The sequence below is a fragment of the Chiroxiphia lanceolata genome, chromosome 9, assembly GCF_009829145.1.
Source record: "Chiroxiphia lanceolata isolate bChiLan1 chromosome 9, bChiLan1.pri, whole genome shotgun sequence".
Taxonomy (NCBI): domain Eukaryota; kingdom Metazoa; phylum Chordata; class Aves; order Passeriformes; family Pipridae; genus Chiroxiphia; species Chiroxiphia lanceolata.
The window spans coordinates 16,092,935-16,114,126 of NC_045645.1; the positions used below are offsets into that span (position 1 = coordinate 16,092,935).

Consider the following 21,192-nt stretch of genomic DNA (forward strand, 5'->3'; position numbering starts at 1 on the left):
TTCCTCTTGACATTCCATTCCCACTGTAACTTGTTTAACTGCAAAATGAACAAAGAGGGTTTAAGTCTACAGGTCCAGGTCAAACTACCACACTGCTTTTAGAATTTCAAGTTTTTCTACCTGAAATCTTAGAAAATAGCAAGAAACAGCTGTGCTTAGAACAGTTGCATTTATTTAGGCTAGAGATTTTTTTTTTGTTTCTTTTTGTTCAGGAGAGAGCATACACCCAGTAGATAGGAAGTTAATGGATGGAGCTTGGAGAAGTTAGTGTTATGCTAGAACATCATCCAGGTTACAGAACTGGAGACAAAGGGGTTGGGAGGAAAAAAAGATTATTTGTTAAAATTAAAAGTCCTTGTGTAGCTGTGCAGCCCTAAGGATCATAGGCTGCAATAGACTTGAATTAAAATCTGTGCTTATTAAAACTAAACTAAATATGGTATTTTAAAAAGGAGGCTGTCCTTAAAGTCCATGTTGGGAATTAAAAAATATTTCTCTTCGAGAACCACAGTTTTCTAGTTTGAGTCTCTTGGGATCTTGGTTTGTTAAGACCCCATGTTCTGCTGAGCCTCAAGGTCCATTTGGTGCCTTGCAAGCCCTGAAAAGGGCTGAAATAAATGTATGTTTTCACTGTGAGACATCAGAAATTTTAACATTTCAGCTGCACAGCACTTTGTTCTTCAGTTTGAGCTACCTGCTTACAGAGTTCTTCTGCATCAGGGTTGGGAGCAGACCATGCTCTGGTCTTGGGGGGGGACACCTGTGACAGGGTGTTCCAGGCTCTGCCTGCCAGACACAGACTGGCATTTGCATCCTTTTTTTCTTTCTTTTTTCCTTACTTCTGTGTTATCATTGCAGCTTATAATGAAACCCAAACCCCAGTCTGGCACTTCTAAAATAAGAGTTGAAAATTTGTGATGAAAATACGATCTACCTACTCCAAGGAATATTCTGGACATTAGGGTTTAAAAGCAGGTTTAAAAAGCTTTGAATAGTTTAAATTCAGCTGTGGAATAAAGAAAACCCAAGCCCATTATGATACAGTACAGACCCGTTGCTCTGAGTACCTCTTAATAGTTTGATTTTTAAGCGTGTGCAGAAATATAATAAAAGTTAACTTATATGGTTATTAGTTTAATAAAATCAAGCACCACTACATGTAATGATGGATTTAAGAGAGAAGATATCAAATTTATTTGCAGCCTGTCAGAATGTGTCTTATACTGTGTGTAGGTTTATAGTTTTTCATTTTGGTTTTAAAGACTCAGAGCATTTAAACATTTTAGACATGTGAGGACAGAAACCTGTTTTCAGCTCTTGGAATTGATTTTTGCCAGCTAGAAAAAGGTCTGCCTGTCTTTTATGAAACACAGTGTTAGTAATGCCACAGAGGAGGTTTTTGTGTTTTATAACTGCTAATCTCTGCCAAAACAGCAGCTCTTCTGTGAGTATCAGTAACTTGAAAGAAAAGACATGTTGAGAACATTGAATGTGGTACTTCTTGGTGTAAAGCTCCTGTTACACCATGCTGCCTACTGCCTTACAAAGAGGATCACACAGGCTCTGTTGTGTCTCCTAACCTTTTTGGAAATCATTTTGTTTGTGCAAGACAGAGGTCTGGTAGAGGCGATTTTTAGCTTTAGATTTTTTTTTTTAATTGTTCTTTCTAAGTCTTTAGCTGGAACCACTTTGTGCTCTGTTATTTCTGTCCATTATTTCACTTGTTTAGAGCGCTTATGTCTGCACTGCTTGGGTTTCAGTGCTTTAGCCATGTGTTCTCGTGGCAGAAGCAAAAAAATCACCTTTATTCTGTGAAAGGAATTCTGCAGGCTGTGCCCCAAACCGCAAAGTAACTTCCCACGTAATTAGCTAGTGCAAAGTTGAGGGAAAGGCTAGCCCCAGAGGAACAAGCAGTAGCAGCTACCCATGTTTGTTAGAGCAGTCAACTCATTCCTCCTTCCCATCCTGCTTGCCCTCCTCTCCCTGGACATGGCATAGCTGTGTGAGCAGCTGGGTGTGTGCAGGACTTGCCCTTGTTATGCGTTTGGCTTTTTGCTCTCCTGCTGAACTACTGCACTAGTAACCAGTGGGTGAGAAGTTCTTGTGGCAGCCAGCGTAGGTGAGACCACAGCGAAAACAGTCTGGAGACTGAGACTATCTCTTCCAAAGAGCTTCCTAGGAAAAAAAATCCATGCAGGGAAAAAAGTCACCTCTGCTGCTGTTTTGTGGTTCTCCTGTCCTGAGCAGGTGACAGCTGGGCCTTAGGAGTTTGGAGGATCCTTTATATCTATCTGTTCACACTTGCACAAATGACTAATGCTGTTCATTTGCACGCTGTTGTTATTTAAATGTCGAAGATAGCAATTCTAGGGCAAGCAGTCATGCTGTGACTCAGTGTAGGTAAGCCCTGGGAGACATTAAAGGAGTTGGGAGTAGCTAACTCCCAAGTAAGGCACTGCAAGGTTTTGATAGCTGTAGGGTGTGTTACTGCTTCAGCACTTTCTACAGCAACTACAGCCCTGGGGAGGTATGTGGGAAAAGGCTTAGGAACCGTGCTGCTGGGAGGAGGCTCTTGTGGAGCTGGGAGAACTGTAAGACCTCGACAGCTTGTATTACTGATGAGGGAGGAGTATTTGCCATTCATTTCCCCACTGGAAAGTAAAGTGAGAGCTGGAAGCTCCTTCTGCTGGTTCCCTGAGGAACTGAGCCCTAACTTCTAAGTTTTGGCAACTGCGCCAAGAGCACCAACGGAGATGAGTGCTGCAGTGAGATAAAGCCCTCTCCTATCTGGCTGCTTTCACCAGATCCCAGGCTTGGTATGCAAAAGTGGTAAAAGCTTCTGGGAGCAGAATGTGGGAGGCTGGGGCTGGGATCCCTCTCTGTGTTGGAGGAGATGCTTTCATAGTGAGCTCCATGCCAGTAAAGAGGACCGCTGGCCTTTCCCACAGACCAGGATATGGGAGCTGCTTGCACTGGTGTGGGAAGGAGGGGTGTTCATGCATGCCTTTGTATGTACATTGCCTGTGACACTGTCTTTTAGGGTGTATAAGGTGCAGGTCTGTATGAACTGGTATGCTACAAGTTAAAAATAATAAATCTAATGCATCTTAGTACTGCCTGCTTTGATCTCCTTGTGCTCTGCTAAGCCCTTCTTCTCCCAAGCAAAGGGGACCAGACTCTTTGATAATGTACATCCTGTCTTCTTCCCCATTGCATGTGTGTACATAAGCTAGATATTTTTCTTTAGAAGTGGCAAATTTGGGTCATAAGTTCAGCAGTTAAAATGATGATTTTACCGCATCCTGCTTGCACAGGAAGCTTACTTTTTAAAAAAGCTGATAAGTTGAGTCCTCTATATTTTGTCAAAACAAAAAGCAAAGCAAGCAGTTTAAAGCTGCAAAGATGTTTGGATTCTCACATGATCAGTTTGCTGCTTTGACTCACAGTGCATATGTTTAACATAAAGTGAAAGCCTTGCAGTCTGCTCCTGTGCTACCTGTGCTAACCAGCTTCCTATGGTCATTGGGCTGTGATGATAATCTGAAAAAATGTTTTCCCCATTATGTTAAGAGAAAGTTGTGGGTTTTTTTTTCCTGGTTAGCTGGGTTGAATTTAATTGGGGGAGAAAAATGCATACAGTACCATTTGATGCAATCATAGAATCATAGAATGGTTTGGATTGGAAGGGACCTTAAGATGATCTAGTTCCAGCGCTCCAGGCATGGACAGGGATGTCACTCACTAGATCAGGTTGTTGAGAGCCCCATCCAACTCAAGTATGCTACTCAAGTAGCCATTTTTGCAGAACTGAATTTTGTGCAGCATAGTCCGTCATTGCATTTCTTGTTATTAGTACATATCAGCTACAGCATTTTACTTTTCACATACTATAATCTCACCAGTCGACAATGCTGATTTTGTCTTTGTTCTCTTGTAGGAATGTTTACCCTTGCAGAAGTTGCATCGCTCAATGACATCCAGCCAACTTACCGTATCTTGAAACCATGGTGGGATGTATTTATGGATTATCTTGCTGTTGTTATGTTAATGGTTGCCATTTTTGCTGGAACCATGCAGCTGACAAAAGACCAGGTGGTCTGCTTGCCAGTTTTGCAGTCTACTGTAAATTCAAAAGTGCAGCCTGATACATCAGGAAAGGCTGACTTTACCACTGTTGAAACAACCACTGGTCAAGGAGAAGAAGCATCAATGAGAACTGTTTCCTTTGAAAGTACTACTGTAAGACCTGACATTTTTCTGAGCGGAGCTACCTCTTCTCAGTATCAATCCACTGAATCAGGTCAGGAGCTGAAGAAGGAGCAGAAAGATTCCTCAGGCCGTAAAACAAATTTGGATTTCCAGCAGTACATATTTATTAACCAGATGTGCTATCATTTGGCTCTTCCGTGGTACTCAAAGTATTTTCCCTATCTTGTTCTCATCCATACTATCATTTTGATAGTCAGTAGCAATTTTTGGTTCAAGTATCCCAAGACTTGCTCAAAAATTGAGCATTTTGTGTCTATATTGGGGAAGTGTTTTGAGTCCCCTTGGACTACAAAAGCATTGTCCGAAACGGCATGTGAGGACTCCGAGGAGAACAAACAGAGGTTAACTGGTGCCCAGTCCCTGCCCAAATATGTTTCCACTAGCAGTGATGAAGGAAGCCCAAGTGCTAGCACTCCCATGATAACCAAATCTGGCTTCAAATTTTCAGCTGACAAGCCCATGATTGAGATTCCCAGCGTCACGATTTTAGATAAGAAAGATGGAGAACAAGCCAAAGCACTGTTTGAGAAAGTCCGTAAGTTCCGGGCTCACGTGGAAGACAGTGATCTGATTTATAAGCTCTATGTTGGCCAGACTGTCATCAAGACTGTCAAGTTCATATTCATACTCTGCTATACTGCAAATTTTGTCAACACCATTAGTTTTGAACACATTTGCAACCCGAAAGTGGAACATCTGATTGGCTACACACAGTTTGAATGTACACACAATATGGCTTATATGTTGAAGAAGCTGCTTATCAGCTATATTTCCCTCATTTGTGTGTATGGTTTTATCTGCCTCTACACGCTTTTCTGGCTGGTCCGAATACCTTTAAAAGAATATTCTTTTGAAAAGGTCAGAGAAGAGAGTAGCTTCAGTGATATCCCTGATGTCAAAAATGATTTTGCATTTCTCTTGCATATGGTAGATCAATATGACCAGCTGTATTCTAAGCGATTTGGTGTCTTTTTATCAGAGGTGAGCGAGAACAAACTACGCGGCATTAGTTTAAACCATGAATGGACTTATGAAAAGCTTCGGCAACATGTTTCCCGCAATGCCCAGGACAAACAGGAGCTGCACCTCTTCATGCTGTCGGGGGTCCCGGATGCAGTGTTTGATCTGACGGATCTGGATGTGTTGAAACTGGAGCTGATTCCTGAAGCAAAAATTACAGCCAAAATTTCCCAGATGACAAATCTTCAGGAGCTTCATCTGTACCACTGCCCTGCGAAGGTCGAGCAGACGGCCTTCAGCTTCCTCCGGGACCACTTGAGATGCCTTCATGTGAAATTCACAGATGTTGCAGAAATTCCTGCGTGGGTGTATTTGCTCAAAACCCTCCGTGAATTGTACTTGATAGGCAACTTGAACTCTGAAAACAATAAAATGATAGGGCTTGAATCTCTTAGAGAATTGAGACACCTTAAAATTCTCCACGTGAAGAGCAATTTGACCAAAATTCCCCCCAATATCACAGATGTAGCACCACATCTGACAAAACTAGTCATTCATAATGATGGCACTAAGCTTGTGGTACTCAATAGCCTTAAGAAAATGACTAATGTTGCGGAGTTGGAACTGCAGAACTGTGAACTGGAGAGAATTCCCCATGCCATCTTCAGTCTTTCTAACTTACAGGAACTGGATTTAAAGTCAAATAGCATACGCACAATTGAAGAAATCATCAGCTTCCAGCATTTAAAAAGACTGACTTGTTTAAAGCTGTGGCACAATAAAATAGTTAGCATTCCTTCCTCCATTACCCACATAAAGAATTTGGAGTCTCTTTATCTGTCGAATAACAAACTCGAAACCTTACCTGCCGCAGTGTTCAGTTTACAGAAACTTAGGTGTTTAGATGTAAGCTTCAACTCAATTGCGGTGATTCCAGTGGAAATAGGTTTGCTTCAAAATCTTCAGCATTTTCACATCACAGGAAACAAAGTCGACGTTTTGCCAAAACAGTTGTTTAAATGTGTTAAATTGAGGACTTTGAGTCTGGGACAAAACTGTATTACCTCAATCCCAGATAAAGTAAGTCAGCTGTTGCAGCTGACTTACCTGGAACTGAAGGGAAACTGCTTGGACCGTCTGCCAGTTACACTGGGGCAGTGTCAGCTTCTCAGGAAAAGTGGGCTCGTAGTGGAAGATCACCTCTTTGATGCTTTGCCCTCAGAAGTTAAGGAGGTGTTGAATCAAGACACAAGCATTCCCTTTGCTAATGGGATTTAGATGGAGGTGAAATGCTCTGATAGCTGACTTCCAAATGGCAGATACTAAAAAGTACAGCAATTGTGAGACATGTGTTTTAGAAAGCAGAATTCGTTGGAAGGCAGGACTGCTAGCAGGATTAGAAGAGGTGTAACTGAGTGTTCAATGTTTGCAGTGTTTCAAAAGATCATTTCCAAAATTTTTGAGAGGATAAAGAACCTTAATAATCTCAATTCTTTTTTCCTTAAATTGTTTGTAACTTGGATGCTGCCGCTTTTGAATGTTTACAAATTTGCTTGCCTGCTTAAAGTTAATGATTAAATTGATGACCTTTTCTTACTATGCAAGTTATTCCTTAAGGTCTGGTTTTATTTTAGTGCATTATGGGGAGGAAAACCAAGGCTAAATGTTGTATATGGTATGCGTCTAACAGCACTTGAAGCACACACTGAATTGTGTTGTTAGTGTTTAGCCATCCTTGGCAAATGAAAACAGTTTGGCTGTGATTTGAACTGCACCAGAACCACCATTTCCCTGCATTAAGGTATGTGGTTTCATAGAATCATAGAATTGTTTAGGTTGGCGAAGACTTTTAAGTTCATCAGGTTCAACCATTAACCTAACACTGCCAAATCCACCACTAAACCATGTCCCTAAAACCCACGTCTATGCTTTTTTGAATGCTTCTGGGGCTAGTAATTCCACCACTTCTCTGGGCAGCCTGTTCAGTGCTTGACCACTCTTTCAGTGAAGAAATTTTTCCTAATAAACAAAACCTTCCCTGGCACAACTTGAGCCTGTGTCCTCCTTGGCCTTTTGCTTCTGGGAGAAAAGACTGACCCCCACCTCACTCCAGCCTCCTTTCAGATAGTTGTAGGGAGCAATAAAATCCCTTCCAAGCCTCATTTTCTCCAGGCTTAATACCCCAGCTCCCTCGGCTGGTCCTCTTAAGACCTGTGCTCCAGACCCTTCACCAGCTACATGGCCCTTCTCTGGACATGCTCCAGTACCTCAATGGTTTGTATCATTCTTCATCCTCAAGGCCTCATGTTGTTGGGTTAGATTCCTTCTGTGTGTGTTGCTCCTTTACTCCAGCAAAGACTGGTCACCTTCCTGCAACTGATCTCCCCCTCAGATTCCATAACTCCTCTGTCCTATGCAGCAGTGGGTGGTAAAAGGAAGAATACAGCCACTTGGCATTCAAGTTGTGGATAGTTTTGAGGGTTGAACTGTTTTGCAAGGTGACTTGGAAAGTCATTAAACACCAAGTGACTTTGGTGCTCATATTTTGCTCTTCTGAGTTTTCATCTGGGAAACTCGAGGTGTTTTATGAGTTGGTGATTGGGTTTTTTTTTTCATAGCCCTTGATTAGGACCTGGGGTGTCTGTTTCATTTACTGGACTAATGACAGACATAAGATTTTTGATTTACTCAAACACAATTAAGTTTTATCACCTGTTGTGGTGTCTTCCACACCTGGACTTTACCGTAAGAGCACCCTTCTCCCCACCCTAGCCCAAGTAATTTGATGTCTTTGAACACTTACACACTGTTAGCAAACCCTAACTGTGTGCCAGATCAGTCATCAAATAAGGAAAAAAACAGACAGCAGTGAGTGTGGGATTTTTGTTGTTGATTTTTTTTTTTTTTAATGTTGTTTTTTTAACTTGAGTTTGCATTGCCAGAACCATTAGAGAAATATAATCCATTAAATCTGCAAAATCATCAGTTGTAAATCTCGGTCATTTACATTCCATGTGTGCAGAAAAGAAGTACTATGCTGGGAGATGATTGCATGATTACTCATGGTTTAAACACAATTCCCTATTGTAGTGTGGTCAGGACTGAACTAGTCTGTAGTTTAAGGGACTGTTCTTCTCACAGAAATCCTCATGCACAGTGATTTCTACTGTAACTTCACCAGAGCTGCCCTGACTCACACCACTATTAATGAGGGGATAGTTTAGGCCTAGAGGCATTGAGCAGGCAGGAACATTTCAAATACTGCTCTTAGGAGTCTTGCACATTTTATTGTTAATAATTTACTGTTAGTCATGCTGGGAGGACTGTTCTCAGCTGTAGGTAGCAGTCTCTGAATACATACCTGCACCGTATGTTTATGTATATCAGAAGACCAGTTTATGAATAGTGGTTTTCCTACTTCTCATGGGGATACAGTCTGTTTTCCACTTGCCAGCAGGTAGTAAACTTGGGATGTTGACAGTTTTACAACACCAAGTCACAGGTTAGGCAGAATACTTGCAGTTACTGATCTGTCCTCCACTGAGAAACTTAGTGCTAATCCTCAGATTTTTATTTTTTTTTTTAAAGTAGAAGTTAAGGCTGCAATGGGTTTTTTTTTTTAAGAAACTCTTTAATTTGTTTATTTTTTGCACATAGATCACTTTAAAATTGCTGGACTATTGACTCTTTAGAAAAACTGTGGAATATACTATTGGTGTATGCTTTGTATTTGTTGTTGAGTGTAATTTCAGCTTCCAAGAAATTGTGTGTAGGAGGGAGGAAGAGTTGGAGGATGGCAAAATAATTAAAATATTTAGAAAAATAGTTCTATTTTTCATCCGTTTTTCCTTTTCTGAAATAGAAGAGTCACGCAGAATGTGGCTGTGTATTGATCTAGCTTTTAAAAGCTTTTTTTGGTGTTTCTGATTCTCCTACTGACCCTATTGATGTTCAAAAAATAAACCTGTGTCTTTCATATGAGTATGGTATACTCAAAAAATAAACCTGTGTCCACTTAATGAATATGTTATACATAATTTAGACCATTGTTTTGACTAGTTATTAGCCGACTGTACTTTAGACAAGTTCCTCCAAAATAAGTGTATGTTAAAGTTAATTTCAGGCTTCTAATGCTTGCTCAGCATAAACTCCATTATTGTTTTTAGGAAATCTTTCTCAGAGTGGGGAGGAACTGCCCATAATCCCCATGTCACCTCCCCCCAGTCCTTCCTCCTCTCTGTGACTGTTTATAATGTTCCTATTTCCTTCGTGTCAACTGACACAGTCTTGCTTTTACAGTCTTGGAAGTTCATCTCTTTTCCATGTAAGGCATGTAAAATATATTTTGCATTTCTATTTGATTTAATAAATAAGATGTTTATATCTTCCTCTAATCTATTTTTTTAATGGATGAGAAGTGTGTTTGCATAGTAAAAGCTCTCTACCTTATGCTGAATTTGTTCTGTGGTGCCTGTAATCTAAGAAGGAAAAGGTATGAGTTACTGCTCCTAGTAAATCCTGCAGGTATGGTTTCTAACTAGGATACAGTACTTCAGCATAATTTTCCTCTTTTTCTTCCATATGTACAATCTACATGACCTACCACTGTTTTAATTTGGCTAATGGAGTTTTCAGAACGTATGTATGGCCCCGGAAGAAAGACTTCCGTGTTTGTTCAAACAAGAGGAAGTAAGAAATTGCCCATTCTGTTTGCTCCTGCCACTGTAACTCCTTTCTCTGAAGATCCTTTAGTTTTCCAATAAATTGACCTTTTGGAAGCTGCTTCCAATGATGCAACAGAGCTGTGGCTGTCCTGAGCAGGTATCAAGCCTCTTGGTGTAAGGCAGGATGCTGACACTTGTGAAAGGCTTTCTGCTGCTAAATAAATGGCTTTGCAGTCCTGAGCTGCCCCCTCTGGTAGCAAAGCAGGATGCCCAGACACTGCCAGTCATGTCTGAGAATGGGGCATCTGCTTTGTGGACTGTATTTTTAATAAAAATCTTACAGAAATAGCTGTTCTGTATATTGTATTTCCAGGGATGTGCACAGCAATTGGTGGTGTATGGTTATGTGAAGGCAATGGGCTAGGCTGTGATTCCTGCACTTGAAGTCAAGTTAAACAAATGAGGTGCTCCTACAGCTGTGATGTTGACTGTCATTCTCATTGCTTGCAGGAACAGGTTTTGGCTTTCAGACTTCTCGGTTCTCAAGGCTGGGAGTGGGGCAGGAAACCTCACAGTCCCAAGTGTAACTCTTCTGCAGCTTGTTGTGAACATGAAAAACGAGGCTTCTGTTGAGTCTTTGGGTTGGGAACCCGTGAGGGTGCTAAAGATGAGCCTCGAATTTGCTGAGGGATTTGCTGGCAGAGCCATGGGCACAGTGGCAGTGGGCTGAGGGTCGCTTATCTGGGCAGCTGTCTGTGATGGGATCATTGCCTGTGCAACAACTGGCCTCGAAGATATCGTGGAGTGGGGCACTGCTCTTCAGTCCAAAGCAAGGAAGGAGGCTAAGCCTGGTGACTTGAGACCTATTTTTGGGTTTGGTACAGCCTTCTCACCTGGGGTAAAGGATATTAAAAAAAAATCAATTTCCTGTCTATAAGCTGTGGATTCTTTAATGGAGGCAAAATGCCTTCATGATTGTGAAAAACACAAATCATGCAGAAATTATGTCATGTAGAAAGATTCAAGGGGCTTAGGCAGTCTTGTCATTAGCTGCATGGCAGAGCCCTATCAATGCGTTTCTAATGTGTGATCCCAGAACAATTTGATTTAGACAGCAAACTATCAGAGGCAGGACTAGAAGATACCTCAAGATGTGTTTAAGCCTGCCACCCTGCCTCGTGGAAAAGTAAAGTTCCCTAACTCGTTCCTGCCAGATGTTTGGCAAGATGTAGGAATGGGTTAGACAGTGATGGAAATTCCAGCCTCTCTAGGCAAATTGTTTACTTAATGATCTTCCTGTTGAAGAAACACAGCTAGACAAAAACTGCTGATACTCTGTTTAGGCCAAACCAAATGATTGGAAATGTATTAACCCATTTGCTTGCAGAAGTACAGACTGAGATAGACTGACTGCTATATGGATATGTTGCATTCCAAGCACCTTGGGAAGACCAAATTTTGGGATTCCTTTGAAAAAAGCCCCGAGGAACAGCTTGCATCAGTTTGGTTGCGCTGTATCTGTAAACAGTTGCATTCCCCAGTGATGGCAAGGCTATCTGCAACACTGTGCAATGCTTTTATGACTGGTCTGCCCCATCTTAGGCTGGTGGCTGACATCCTTGCCCTTGCAAAGCCTATATGGTTGGTTTGTTCACAAAGACATTTTGCAAAGGCATTTAAATAAGATGTTTCTTGAACAAGTTTGCTGTAGGAACATGCAAGTCGATCCTTAAGATTGCCAGAACTGAAAGAATTGAGATGAATTCTGTAGTGTTTTTGACCTTGGCATTAACCTCTTGCCTCCCACTGTGAATTGATAAAATTACTGCACGAACTACTGATTAGAGTACAGGGTTATCCAAATGGTTGGCATTTTAGCACTGTAGAAGACTTCCCAGTTCAGGCTGCCTATTTGTGCTTGTACAGTGTGTTCAGCACTTAAACCAAAGGCATCAAACAGTGAGGTTGCAAAACCCTGTGGGCTTATGCTGTGACCAAATTTCCAGGATAGCAAATCATTCCCCATGCTTCTGAAGGGCGGGTAGCCTGTGTTACCGAGTACAGTTGTTTCTGTAGCAAAGATGAAGCTTTAGAATTAAGCTCAGAAACAGATTTTCCAAGCCGATTACAAACACGCACCCTTTCCATGATAAAAAAAGTCATGAGAGATGTCATTTCTGGCAGAGATGCTGAAAATAGTTCCTGTAACTCAGCCAGGCATGGGTGCAGAAGTGGCAGCTCTTTAACGCTGCACATCAACACAATACAACTTAAGTGAAGATCTTTAAAACCACACACGCTGGAGTTGGGCCAGGCTGCATCTCCCTCTTCCCTGAAGAGAACAGCCCCTAAGCCCTTTTGCAATTACTATTGCTAGGACCTTTGTTCTGTCTTGCCTCCAACAGCACATTGCCCCTTGATGCTGGAGGTAATATAGGGTTATTGGTTTAATAATGACTGTTTGGGAAGAATGCCATCTTCTAAATTAACACCACAGTTGCTTGCAGGAAGTCTCCCAGCACAGAGCAGGTCTGTTCCCATAAAATGAACATGTTGTGCCCATAAACAATAAAGTCTCAAGTTGGGACTGGGTTGTGTATACCATTAGCAATAAATGCATGAAATGTTGCTGTTCAGCTAACCAGTTCTGGGTAGTTTTTCTGCTTTACATGGTTTGTAAAAATGGATTTTAAGACCCTTTTCCCTGACACCATCCTGCATCATCTCTGGACCCAATGTTGCAGGCCTGGGGCAGGCTGGCTTACCCCAGAGGGTGTTGCTGGAGCTGTCCTGGCAGAGCTGGGGTGGGAGAAGGTCTGGCAGCTATGCCAGCACCCCACGGAGGCTGGAGGCTCCCCTCTCCTGAGGAAGCCAGAATTATCTCGCTCCTCCTGAGGCGTCATCTATGGGAGAAGCCATACGAGAGTGTGCCCTGGACCACAAAATAAAGGTAATACTGTTGAATGAAACCTATTGCCATGTCATGTGTCTGAAAGGTGGAGATTGTGATAACAGGAGGAAATACAGAATAAGAGAAAAAAAAAAGGAATAAATGGACCTGAGGGGAGGTAGAAATTTCAGAAGTTTTAGGACAATAGTGTAAAATCTAGAGTGTAAGTTACGTGTGCTGCTGGCTAGAGCCAAGTTCAAACCTTCAGGTTTGAACCTTGGCCTTTTGAACTCTTGGCCTTTTCCTTTCCATTTTGTTTTTCTTTGTTTACTTTTGTCCCCTTTGCTTCCCAGAGAGGGCCTTAGGGCGCCTGTGCAGCTGCTGCTTACATGCTCTCCTTCCCCTCTTGCTCCTGTGCAAGTATCCATGATAGCTCATCCCCGCAGAACTATTTAACACTTATCCCAGCACAGCCATACCTGGAACTGCACCCCTGCTCCTGTAGTTCTGTGCCCTAAGAGCCTTCCCTATCTTTGTTGTAAATTGGGTTGTGTGTTTTTTACCGTGTTCACAGAGGATGCAGAGAACACCTGATGATTTTCACAGCTGCCTTCTGCAGTGAGCGCTGCTTCTCCACCCCTTTCATTTTTTTCTCTGCCTTGGGTTAAACACCTTCCTTCAGCCTTTCACCACGTGTTGTTCGAGTGTGTTTATTATCCCCGTAACTCATTACTCTCTTCTCAATCCTTTCAGTTTACCAAGTTTGGCGATTGGTCTCCAAGCCCTCTAGTCTCTTAGCTGTCCTGAGAGTTTTATTCTGGATTTCTGCTGCACTGCAGTGTAGCTGCAAGGATGTCTTGTGGATGTAAAATGCCAGGCAAGTGGAGACTCCAAGTATGTACCCAGGTCTCTAGGGCTGTAATGCACGACAGAGCTGGAAACCGAATGCCTTTCAGGGCCTCGGGTTTTAACCTATTGAAATTGTGAAATGTGCTTAACAAAAGGAAAAGACCAGCTGGATTGTAAATTGATCACTGTCAATACTGGTTTGTGTATTTGAGACCTAAGAAAATGCCAGCGTGATCTGACCCAGGAGAATGAAATAGGTTTCTAGCTGTCTTTGTATTAAAATCTTGTTAAGTAAATTGGCTTTAAAATTGTGTGTGGAAGCGCTGTCCCTGCAAGTCAGCACTAGTGTGGTTGAATAATTCACTGAGTACTTGGGAATATTCCTCAGACCTTCAGAGCTGTTTATGGCTGAGGACATGTCCCTCTCACCACAAATTTCAGCCTTCACCCAGAGCATGGGTGTTTACCCCAGGTGCTGGTGATGTGAAATCCCAGTGATCTAGTGCCATGTCTGCAAGACAGAGGTCAGCTCCAGGAGTCCACACAGGCACTGCACAAAAGAGCCTTAGCATGTCCTCTCACGCGACCTTTTCTTCTTTCAGTTTAGGACCAGTAAAGCTGACAGGCTGCAATTTTGAACTAGAACTCTACAGAAGAGGCCTTAATTAAGTAATTTTTCTGAAGTAATTAAATGACTGTAAAATGATCATATAGATAGTAGCGCTGCACCATGGTTTGAAACCTGACTTTCTCCTCCCCACCAGGAAATCAAGAGAATCTTGGCCACCCCTATCCCAGCACAGCAGTTATGTTCCTAGCCAGAGTGTCTCTGTAGGAGTTGCCCCACAGAAGAATTACACCCGCTGCACAAGGTAAGCATATCTTCAGAGGAAGGCAGTCAGGGTTACTGTCCCAGGTAAAGGTCCTTGTGCCTCTGGAGCTTTGTTTATGTTTGTTCTTGCACTGATCATCCCTAGCAACATGTTTAACTGAATATATTTGTTTAATTAAATGCTTTTAACATTTTTTACGGGGCCTCTAGTTGTTGAGTCCCCCAGAGGAGCTCGGCAGCAGACAGCATGGGTTGTGAAACACTGGTGAACAGCCTGGGTGGGACACAGAGGGTCTGAAAATGAGCATTTTAGCTTTACGTTCTGCTGCTCTCTCCTCACCAGACTGAGAAGGGGCTGGCATGGAGGAGACCTTAAAGATCTAGTATCACTGTGGTTTTGTTATGTGGCAATCAATGCTCCTGACAGACTGAACGGCTGCTGCTATTATTAGCACAGTGTTGGTGGGGTGATTAGCTCTGTGCAAGACTTGAGTTCAAAGAAGCTTAAAGGATGAATAGACAGATGAAAACTGGACTAGGCACTGGATATTATAAAACTATACCAGTTCTATGTGATGTGGAAAAAGGTGTGCAGATGCTGATTCTCCAATTGTTATCCTGCTGGCCACAGCATTTCCAGTGCTTAACAGCTAATGGGCCTCAGTGTGAGCTGCTGCTCCTCAGCGTATGAGGGTAGAGCAGGCTGGGTGCCCAGGAGAGGTTCCCCATGCTGGGATGTGCAGTGGGATGGGCAGATTTACAAGGACTTGGGGTAAAGAAGTCACTGCCTGCAGGGCTGGCTCTGTTCCTGCCAGTAGCTGTGAAGGACAACTTTGCAGGAGAAAAACAACTCTAAACACTCGTTTTAGTCCAAAAATATTTTGGTGTGGTGCAGTTTAGGAAGTTTGCAGCTGTGAAACTCCTTGCTACAGGATATTGGGGATGCTGTGAGTTTTCATAATCTGAAGAGGATGCAAAGGAAGTTCATGGGAGAGAAGTTCGGGGAGAATTAGCAAATACAAGGAAACTACCTCTCCTGTGGTATGGCCCTGGCTTTTGTCCTGATTTTCCTATGATCTGCAGCACCTCCTTTGGCTGCTGTGAAGAAGGAATGTTCTCCCACAAAATGCCCTAGTGGAGAGCAAATGGCCGCTATGTGCTGTGCAAGCCTCCCTCCTCCCCTCAGGAGGCACCACAACCACAGCACCTGCTGATGCCCCAGAGCACACAGCATGGCTGCTAGCCTTGGGCATGGCTTCACTTCCTCCATCATGGCACCTTTATTACAGACTGCTTGGGATAACTTTCTGTGACAGAAAAACCAAATTCTCTGTCCTTCTCTGCCTTGTTTTTATCCATCCTTCACATGCCCACTTCGTTTTTCCAGACAGACCATTGTTGTCTGGGCACAGAGGTGCCATCTGCTCAAAGAGGGAAGGCATTACTCCTTGGTGTAAGCTACAGCCTTTGATAGATATTTCTTTGATTGTGTCACACAAACAGACCTAAGTCATGGTGTGTGCCCCAGCCACTCATCTTTGCCCTCTTTAGGGGCTTCTCACTGGCAGCGACCCCTCTCCTTCCTGCCATGTGCAGGATGCCCCGTCGTTTGCTAGTTCCTGAGTGGTCTGAGCTTGTACAGCCTTGTGGCTCCTTGTACAGCCCTTGTGCAGAAGACAAGGATGGGGCTTCAGGCACTGCTGGCAGAGGATACTTGAGTCCCACTCCTGCTCACACAGGGGAAGAAGGGACTGCCAGATACCACCATCCTCCCTGATTTGTGCTAAAGACAGGCACATACCTCTGGTCTGACACACGGAGGAGAGGAAGGGATGGATGGCTGGTGCTTGGCTTTTGCTGATTTTGTGTCTCTCCAAAGCACTGTCCAAAAGAGGACCCTGATGGGGCTCTTCCACTTCCCCTGCATGCTGGGAGTTGCTGGGGGATGTGCTGATTTTGGGGCAGGGCAAGCCAAGCGTTTTGGAGCTCTTTGGAGCTGACTTATAAATGCAAAGCTTTTTTTCAGACTGAGTACATAGAGCAAGACCCTTGCTGTCTCCTGGAGCAGTCACCACATTTGGAAATGCAGGTTTGTTTCCTTCTATGAGGTCTCACACAAAAACAGTCACTAAGTGGCTGTCAAAGGCCAAGGTGGTGGAAATTTCCTGCTTCTAGTATTGCAGAGTCAAAGTGAGGCACAGCTTGGGAGATTAATGCAGTGATTATGAGGAGTTTGGAACTGGTCCTAACGCATCACAAAAAGCAAAGAAATCCTGCAGTTCAATGTGCTGACTGTTCACAGGGCTGTTCTGCCTCTTCACCGCTCACCTCCTGAAGCTCTGTTGTTAAAAAGAGTATGATTAAATGAGCTCCAGTGAAACAATCCTCTAAAAAACCTGGTTGTTGCTCAGAGCTTGATCACTAGCTGGGGTAGAGATGAACTGCTCCTGCCCTAATCCCCCTTAAAGAATGTTTTTCTGTTACCAAAATGTTTGTTCTGAATTCTTTTGGCTTCACATCCAAAATGATTAAAAACTTGTTTTTTCCAGATGCTTCTTTTGAAAACTGCTCACTCCATTTGGAGTGATCTTTTATACATTTCTGTATCCAAATTATTTCCCTGGAAGAAACTACACGCTGTCCTGGAGCTGCTGAAATTAATCACTCAGGTAAACACTTCCTTCTTTTTTGCTGCCAGTTTGGAACAGGAAAAATTCTGTGTAAATCTTTCCTCCCTAATAAAATCTAGTGCAAAACCTCCATGCATCTGAAGGATTCTGCTGCAGCACCTTACAGTATGTGGAGACCATTTTCTTCCTGAAAAGATTTTACTGTGCCTTTATGCTAACTTCATCAGAAAAAAAAGCACCCTCTAAAATTCAGGGCCATTTTGGAGATGCTGCTATCCTTCATTAACTAATTTGCTGTTTTATTGAAACCACAAATTTGTGGGGAACAATTCTGTGCCAGACCTTTTCAATGGGCTGGTTGTGCTCAGGTAAGCGCTCAGTACTGCAAAAGTTGCACAATCCAGCCCTTCAGCTTGTGTGAGAATATCCTTTTACAAGCTCTAAGATCAGGAGAAGTGCCTGCAATATTTTTACTTCAGTGCAGTTCTCTTTAGCAATGAAGGACTGTGTGTATGAGATGTTTATTGGGCAAACGCCATGGCTTCAAACTCCTGCAAGTGAAACTGCCTTTATTGATTTTCACTGTCCCAGGCATGCCAAAAGAAAATACATACACCAAATGAGGATCTTCAGATGCCATTTGGGGATAAATGTTTACAAAGACATGAGTTACAGACAAAGAAACATGCTCGTGGCTGAAAAAAAGTTTCCAAGCTTTATGTTGTCTCTGTATTTGCTGATCTGGTTCAGCCAAGGAAATAGCAGTGAGTGCCTGGCTGGTCAGCCCTGCCCTGGTGCCTGGATCCAGAATTGGGCAGGGAGCAGACATATGGCTGAGGAAGCAGGTCACTCCTTTTGTCTGCTCTGTGTATTTTGCTGAAGCCTCAAGAGGAGAGCCAGACAGTGATATTCATTCCAGTGGCACTGAGCAGCGGACACTAGCCTGCTGGGAAAAGATCCAACACCATCAATTCGTTTTCATTTCCCATGAATGGTGAGAGTATTGATTTAATCCAAGGGTTAGAATTGACAACGCCATATCCATGCTTGCTGATATATAGCTTTGCTTTCCTTGTGCCTTAGAGCATTTGGGAAGTGGCTTTAAATGAACAACTTTTGTGTCTTCTTTCAGGAAGGAGCTGGTGAAGGTTCATGGAGACATGGTTGCTCTGGCACAGCCTTCATGAGGCTGGATGGATCCTGGGCAGGTGGGACATTACTTTGGTTGTTTTGGTCAGCCTACAATTTGCTGAAGGAATCGGGCCTTACAGGGCTATAGGGCTTCATGAACAACTTTAATTTTCTCTTTCCCTATCCTGACTCAGATCCTCAGGTGAAGAAGGTGTGAAGCTTTGATTCAAAACTCCACATCCTACAGCTGATGTCTTAGGTGACCCTGTCCCACATTTAACAGCAAGTTAATTTGGTTTCTGTATTTTAAAAAAATACACGGAAGTCTCTGACCTTTTCACTTGAGTTAAACATATATGCAAAGGCAGGGTATGATCACAGTGGAGGGTGGTGTTGCAGTACTGCCTTTAAGTTGGCTGGTCTGACCAGCCGTGTCATGGATGTCAGCAAGAGGTCTTGAGACTCTACTTCGAATGTTTGTAAAAATACCTTCCCTAATGTTGCTGGCACAGCCCTGACTGCACACACAGGAACCCCACCTTCAGTTGCTGGTAGGTGGCTCTGATTCCCTGTGCTCTTGGTGCCAAGGGATTTTGCAATTTTTTTTGTGTAACTTGGATGGAAAGTGGTATTTCGGTGTTTTTTCTGTGACTGCTGCTTTTACTCTCCTTCCCCTGATATATATCTTGGAGAGTTTATACATCTTAATGAAATTATGCAAAGAGGAGGGGGTGCCCAGAGGAAAGGAGGGAGTGGAAAAATTATATAAGCTTCCAGAAATAACATGGAAACCAATTTTTTTCTCTAGTACTGAAATCCTGTTCTAGATGACTAAATTAAAAGTGTTTGTAGTAATACACTGAAGAGACAATGTAAGTGTACAAGTGTCTGCTAGGAACACCCACCTGAATGGGATTCCACCTGTACAAGCACTACCACTAGAGATTTTTACTGGCACAGCTGGGGGTTTTTTAGGGGACAGGCACTGGGATGGCCCCTTTCAAGTGCCATGAATCACAGTTTTCTGAGGTGGTTGTGGAGCAGTCTTTGGCTCCACACATGAATTCCACTGAACAAGAGCAATGCAGGAAAAATTTCTTGTACATCATATGAGGCTAAAGCTGGAGCCAGTCTAGCCCATGTCTGTTCCCAGGGCAGCCAACTTACACGTGGTCTCTGACTCACACCTAGCTGGAACTGGCCTTTATATGTGTGTGTGAGCTAGGCAACCAGAGTGCTTGGTGCCAGTGTGAGGCTTTGCCCCCAGTATATCCTTTTCCAAAGCGTGGTATTTTGTGTGCAGGAATGTGGCAGGGGGCAAGGCAAGCCGATTGCTTTGTGGAATGCTAGTCCTGGTGGCCTGGGTCTCTGGGCCTAACATTATGCTAGATGTATATGTTTGCATTTATTATTGCCTCATGAAAAATACATAAGCAGATATCTCTCACTCTGTAGCTTTCTGTTAGTTTGCCTGTAGTTGTTGTAGTCTTAACTGGGAAGGGAGAAGGAAAAAGGGAGAGGTGTATCTCAGCCACAGGACAGATCTGGGTCAGAGCCCAGAATAAACTCAGTTCACCGGTACCCATAGCTTGAGGTGACTGGGCTGGGTGGAAATTGTTGACAGGAGGGGGAAATGTATGCATTTCCTTTTTGTTTGAATTGTGATTTGACCTTTCTGTCACAGATTGCATAACATACATCACTTAGAAGGTTAAAATACAAGTCTTCATGACTCACTCCCAGAGCTACCTAAAATACTTCTGGGATTTGTGCAGGGGAATCTCAGTGGTGAAGGGGGTGAATCTAATAACCTTGTAGAAGTTGAGGTTACATGTCCCTTGGTAGCAAAAAAAGGTGAAAAAAACCTGCCTTTGAATCCCCCATCACCACAATACTCACTCCTGCCCTTTCTCAGAAGTTCCTTTCAGGAGAGCTGATTCAGCTGTTTGTCTGGCTGCACATAAACGGGACGAAAGAATGAGATTTTGAAAAGCCCTCAAAAAGGGAGGGTTGTGAACCTGTGCAGAAAACACATGTTGTGCACCCATATTAAGATCTATAGTTATGCTTAGATGAGGTTATCTGCACTTAAAGTGCTTCTGGATTTGGACCACAGATGATGAGGCTTGCTGGAATCACGTGCCCAAGAAGTATATGACCCTGGAGCACAGAGCTGAGTGAAAGCCATGTTTCGCTAGGATTTTTGAGAGGCAGCCAGCACTGTTTTCAAAGTGCTCTCAAGTATTGTGGAGTAAATGTTGACAGATACTGCAATACTCACACTGATGAATACGCTCAGGCTGCATTGAGCATCTCTACGTTTGTGCCAGGACTTGAGACCCAGCATAACAAGTGCAATACAAGAGGAGGAGGAAGGAAAAACTGATAGTGGGCAGGTGCTTTCTATCATTTTCTGGATGAGCTGCTTTGGCCTCAGCGGAAGAAGCTGTCCCCAGGCAGAAAGAGCTGTTCTGTGGAGCGGAGCAGGCAGACTTACCAGGGCACAAGTCATTTTTCAGACCACAGAGTGAAGTTTCTTTCCCAGGGCAGAGCTGGGGGCATCAGTGTCAAGGCACGAATCTCCCTGATACCCTGGAGCTGCTGCCCTGATGGCTGACACATGTGGGAGGGTGTGGGGGGTGGCACAGCACCCACCTTTTGCAGTTACTAAGCCTACGTGGTCTCCAGACCAAGGCTCCAAAGTGAGTTTACCAGCACAATTATTGAGCTAACAGTGTGTAATCATCAGATGTTTCACAGAAATCAGAATGTTTGGAGGCTCCTCATTGCAGATTAAGTCAAGGCACAAGTGGAAAGCACAGAGAATAATTATTTTCAGCATTAAATTTTCAGATCACACTACATGTAAAAACTTGATTCAGAAACATGTGCAGCATATGTAGGTTTTATGAGCCTTGAACAGTAAAGAGTTTGCTGAAATTTCTGTCATCCTTGAAGTGCATGGGA

General features: G+C 43.2%; 1 protein-coding gene and 1 long non-coding RNA gene across 9 annotated transcripts in view; both read left to right on the forward strand.

Annotated features, from left to right (window-relative positions):
- LRRC8D (leucine rich repeat containing 8 VRAC subunit D) overlaps positions 1–9,623 on the forward strand; it is a 58,793-nt gene extending 49,170 nt beyond the window's left edge. For 7 of the 8 annotated variants that reach the window (XM_032697171.1, XM_032697170.1, XM_032697174.1 and 4 more), the window contains one exon: positions 3,938–9,252. In XM_032697171.1, coding sequence (XP_032553062.1) covers positions 3,940–6,507 — 2,568 coding nt within the window. In that variant the 5' untranslated portion in view covers positions 3,938–3,939 and the 3' untranslated portion in view covers positions 6,508–9,252. Of the gene's footprint in view, positions 1–3,937 lie in introns of all 8 variants that reach the window. The other variant, XM_032697169.1, reaches the window with a different exon arrangement.
- Positions 9,624–17,152: 7,529 nt separating this feature from the next.
- LOC116791321 lies at positions 17,153–21,091 on the forward strand. The gene is made up of 2 exons (XR_004358693.1): positions 17,153–18,088; positions 18,227–21,091. It is a non-coding gene; the product is annotated as an uncharacterized LOC116791321 (long non-coding RNA).
- Positions 21,092–21,192: the final 101 nt, after the last annotated feature.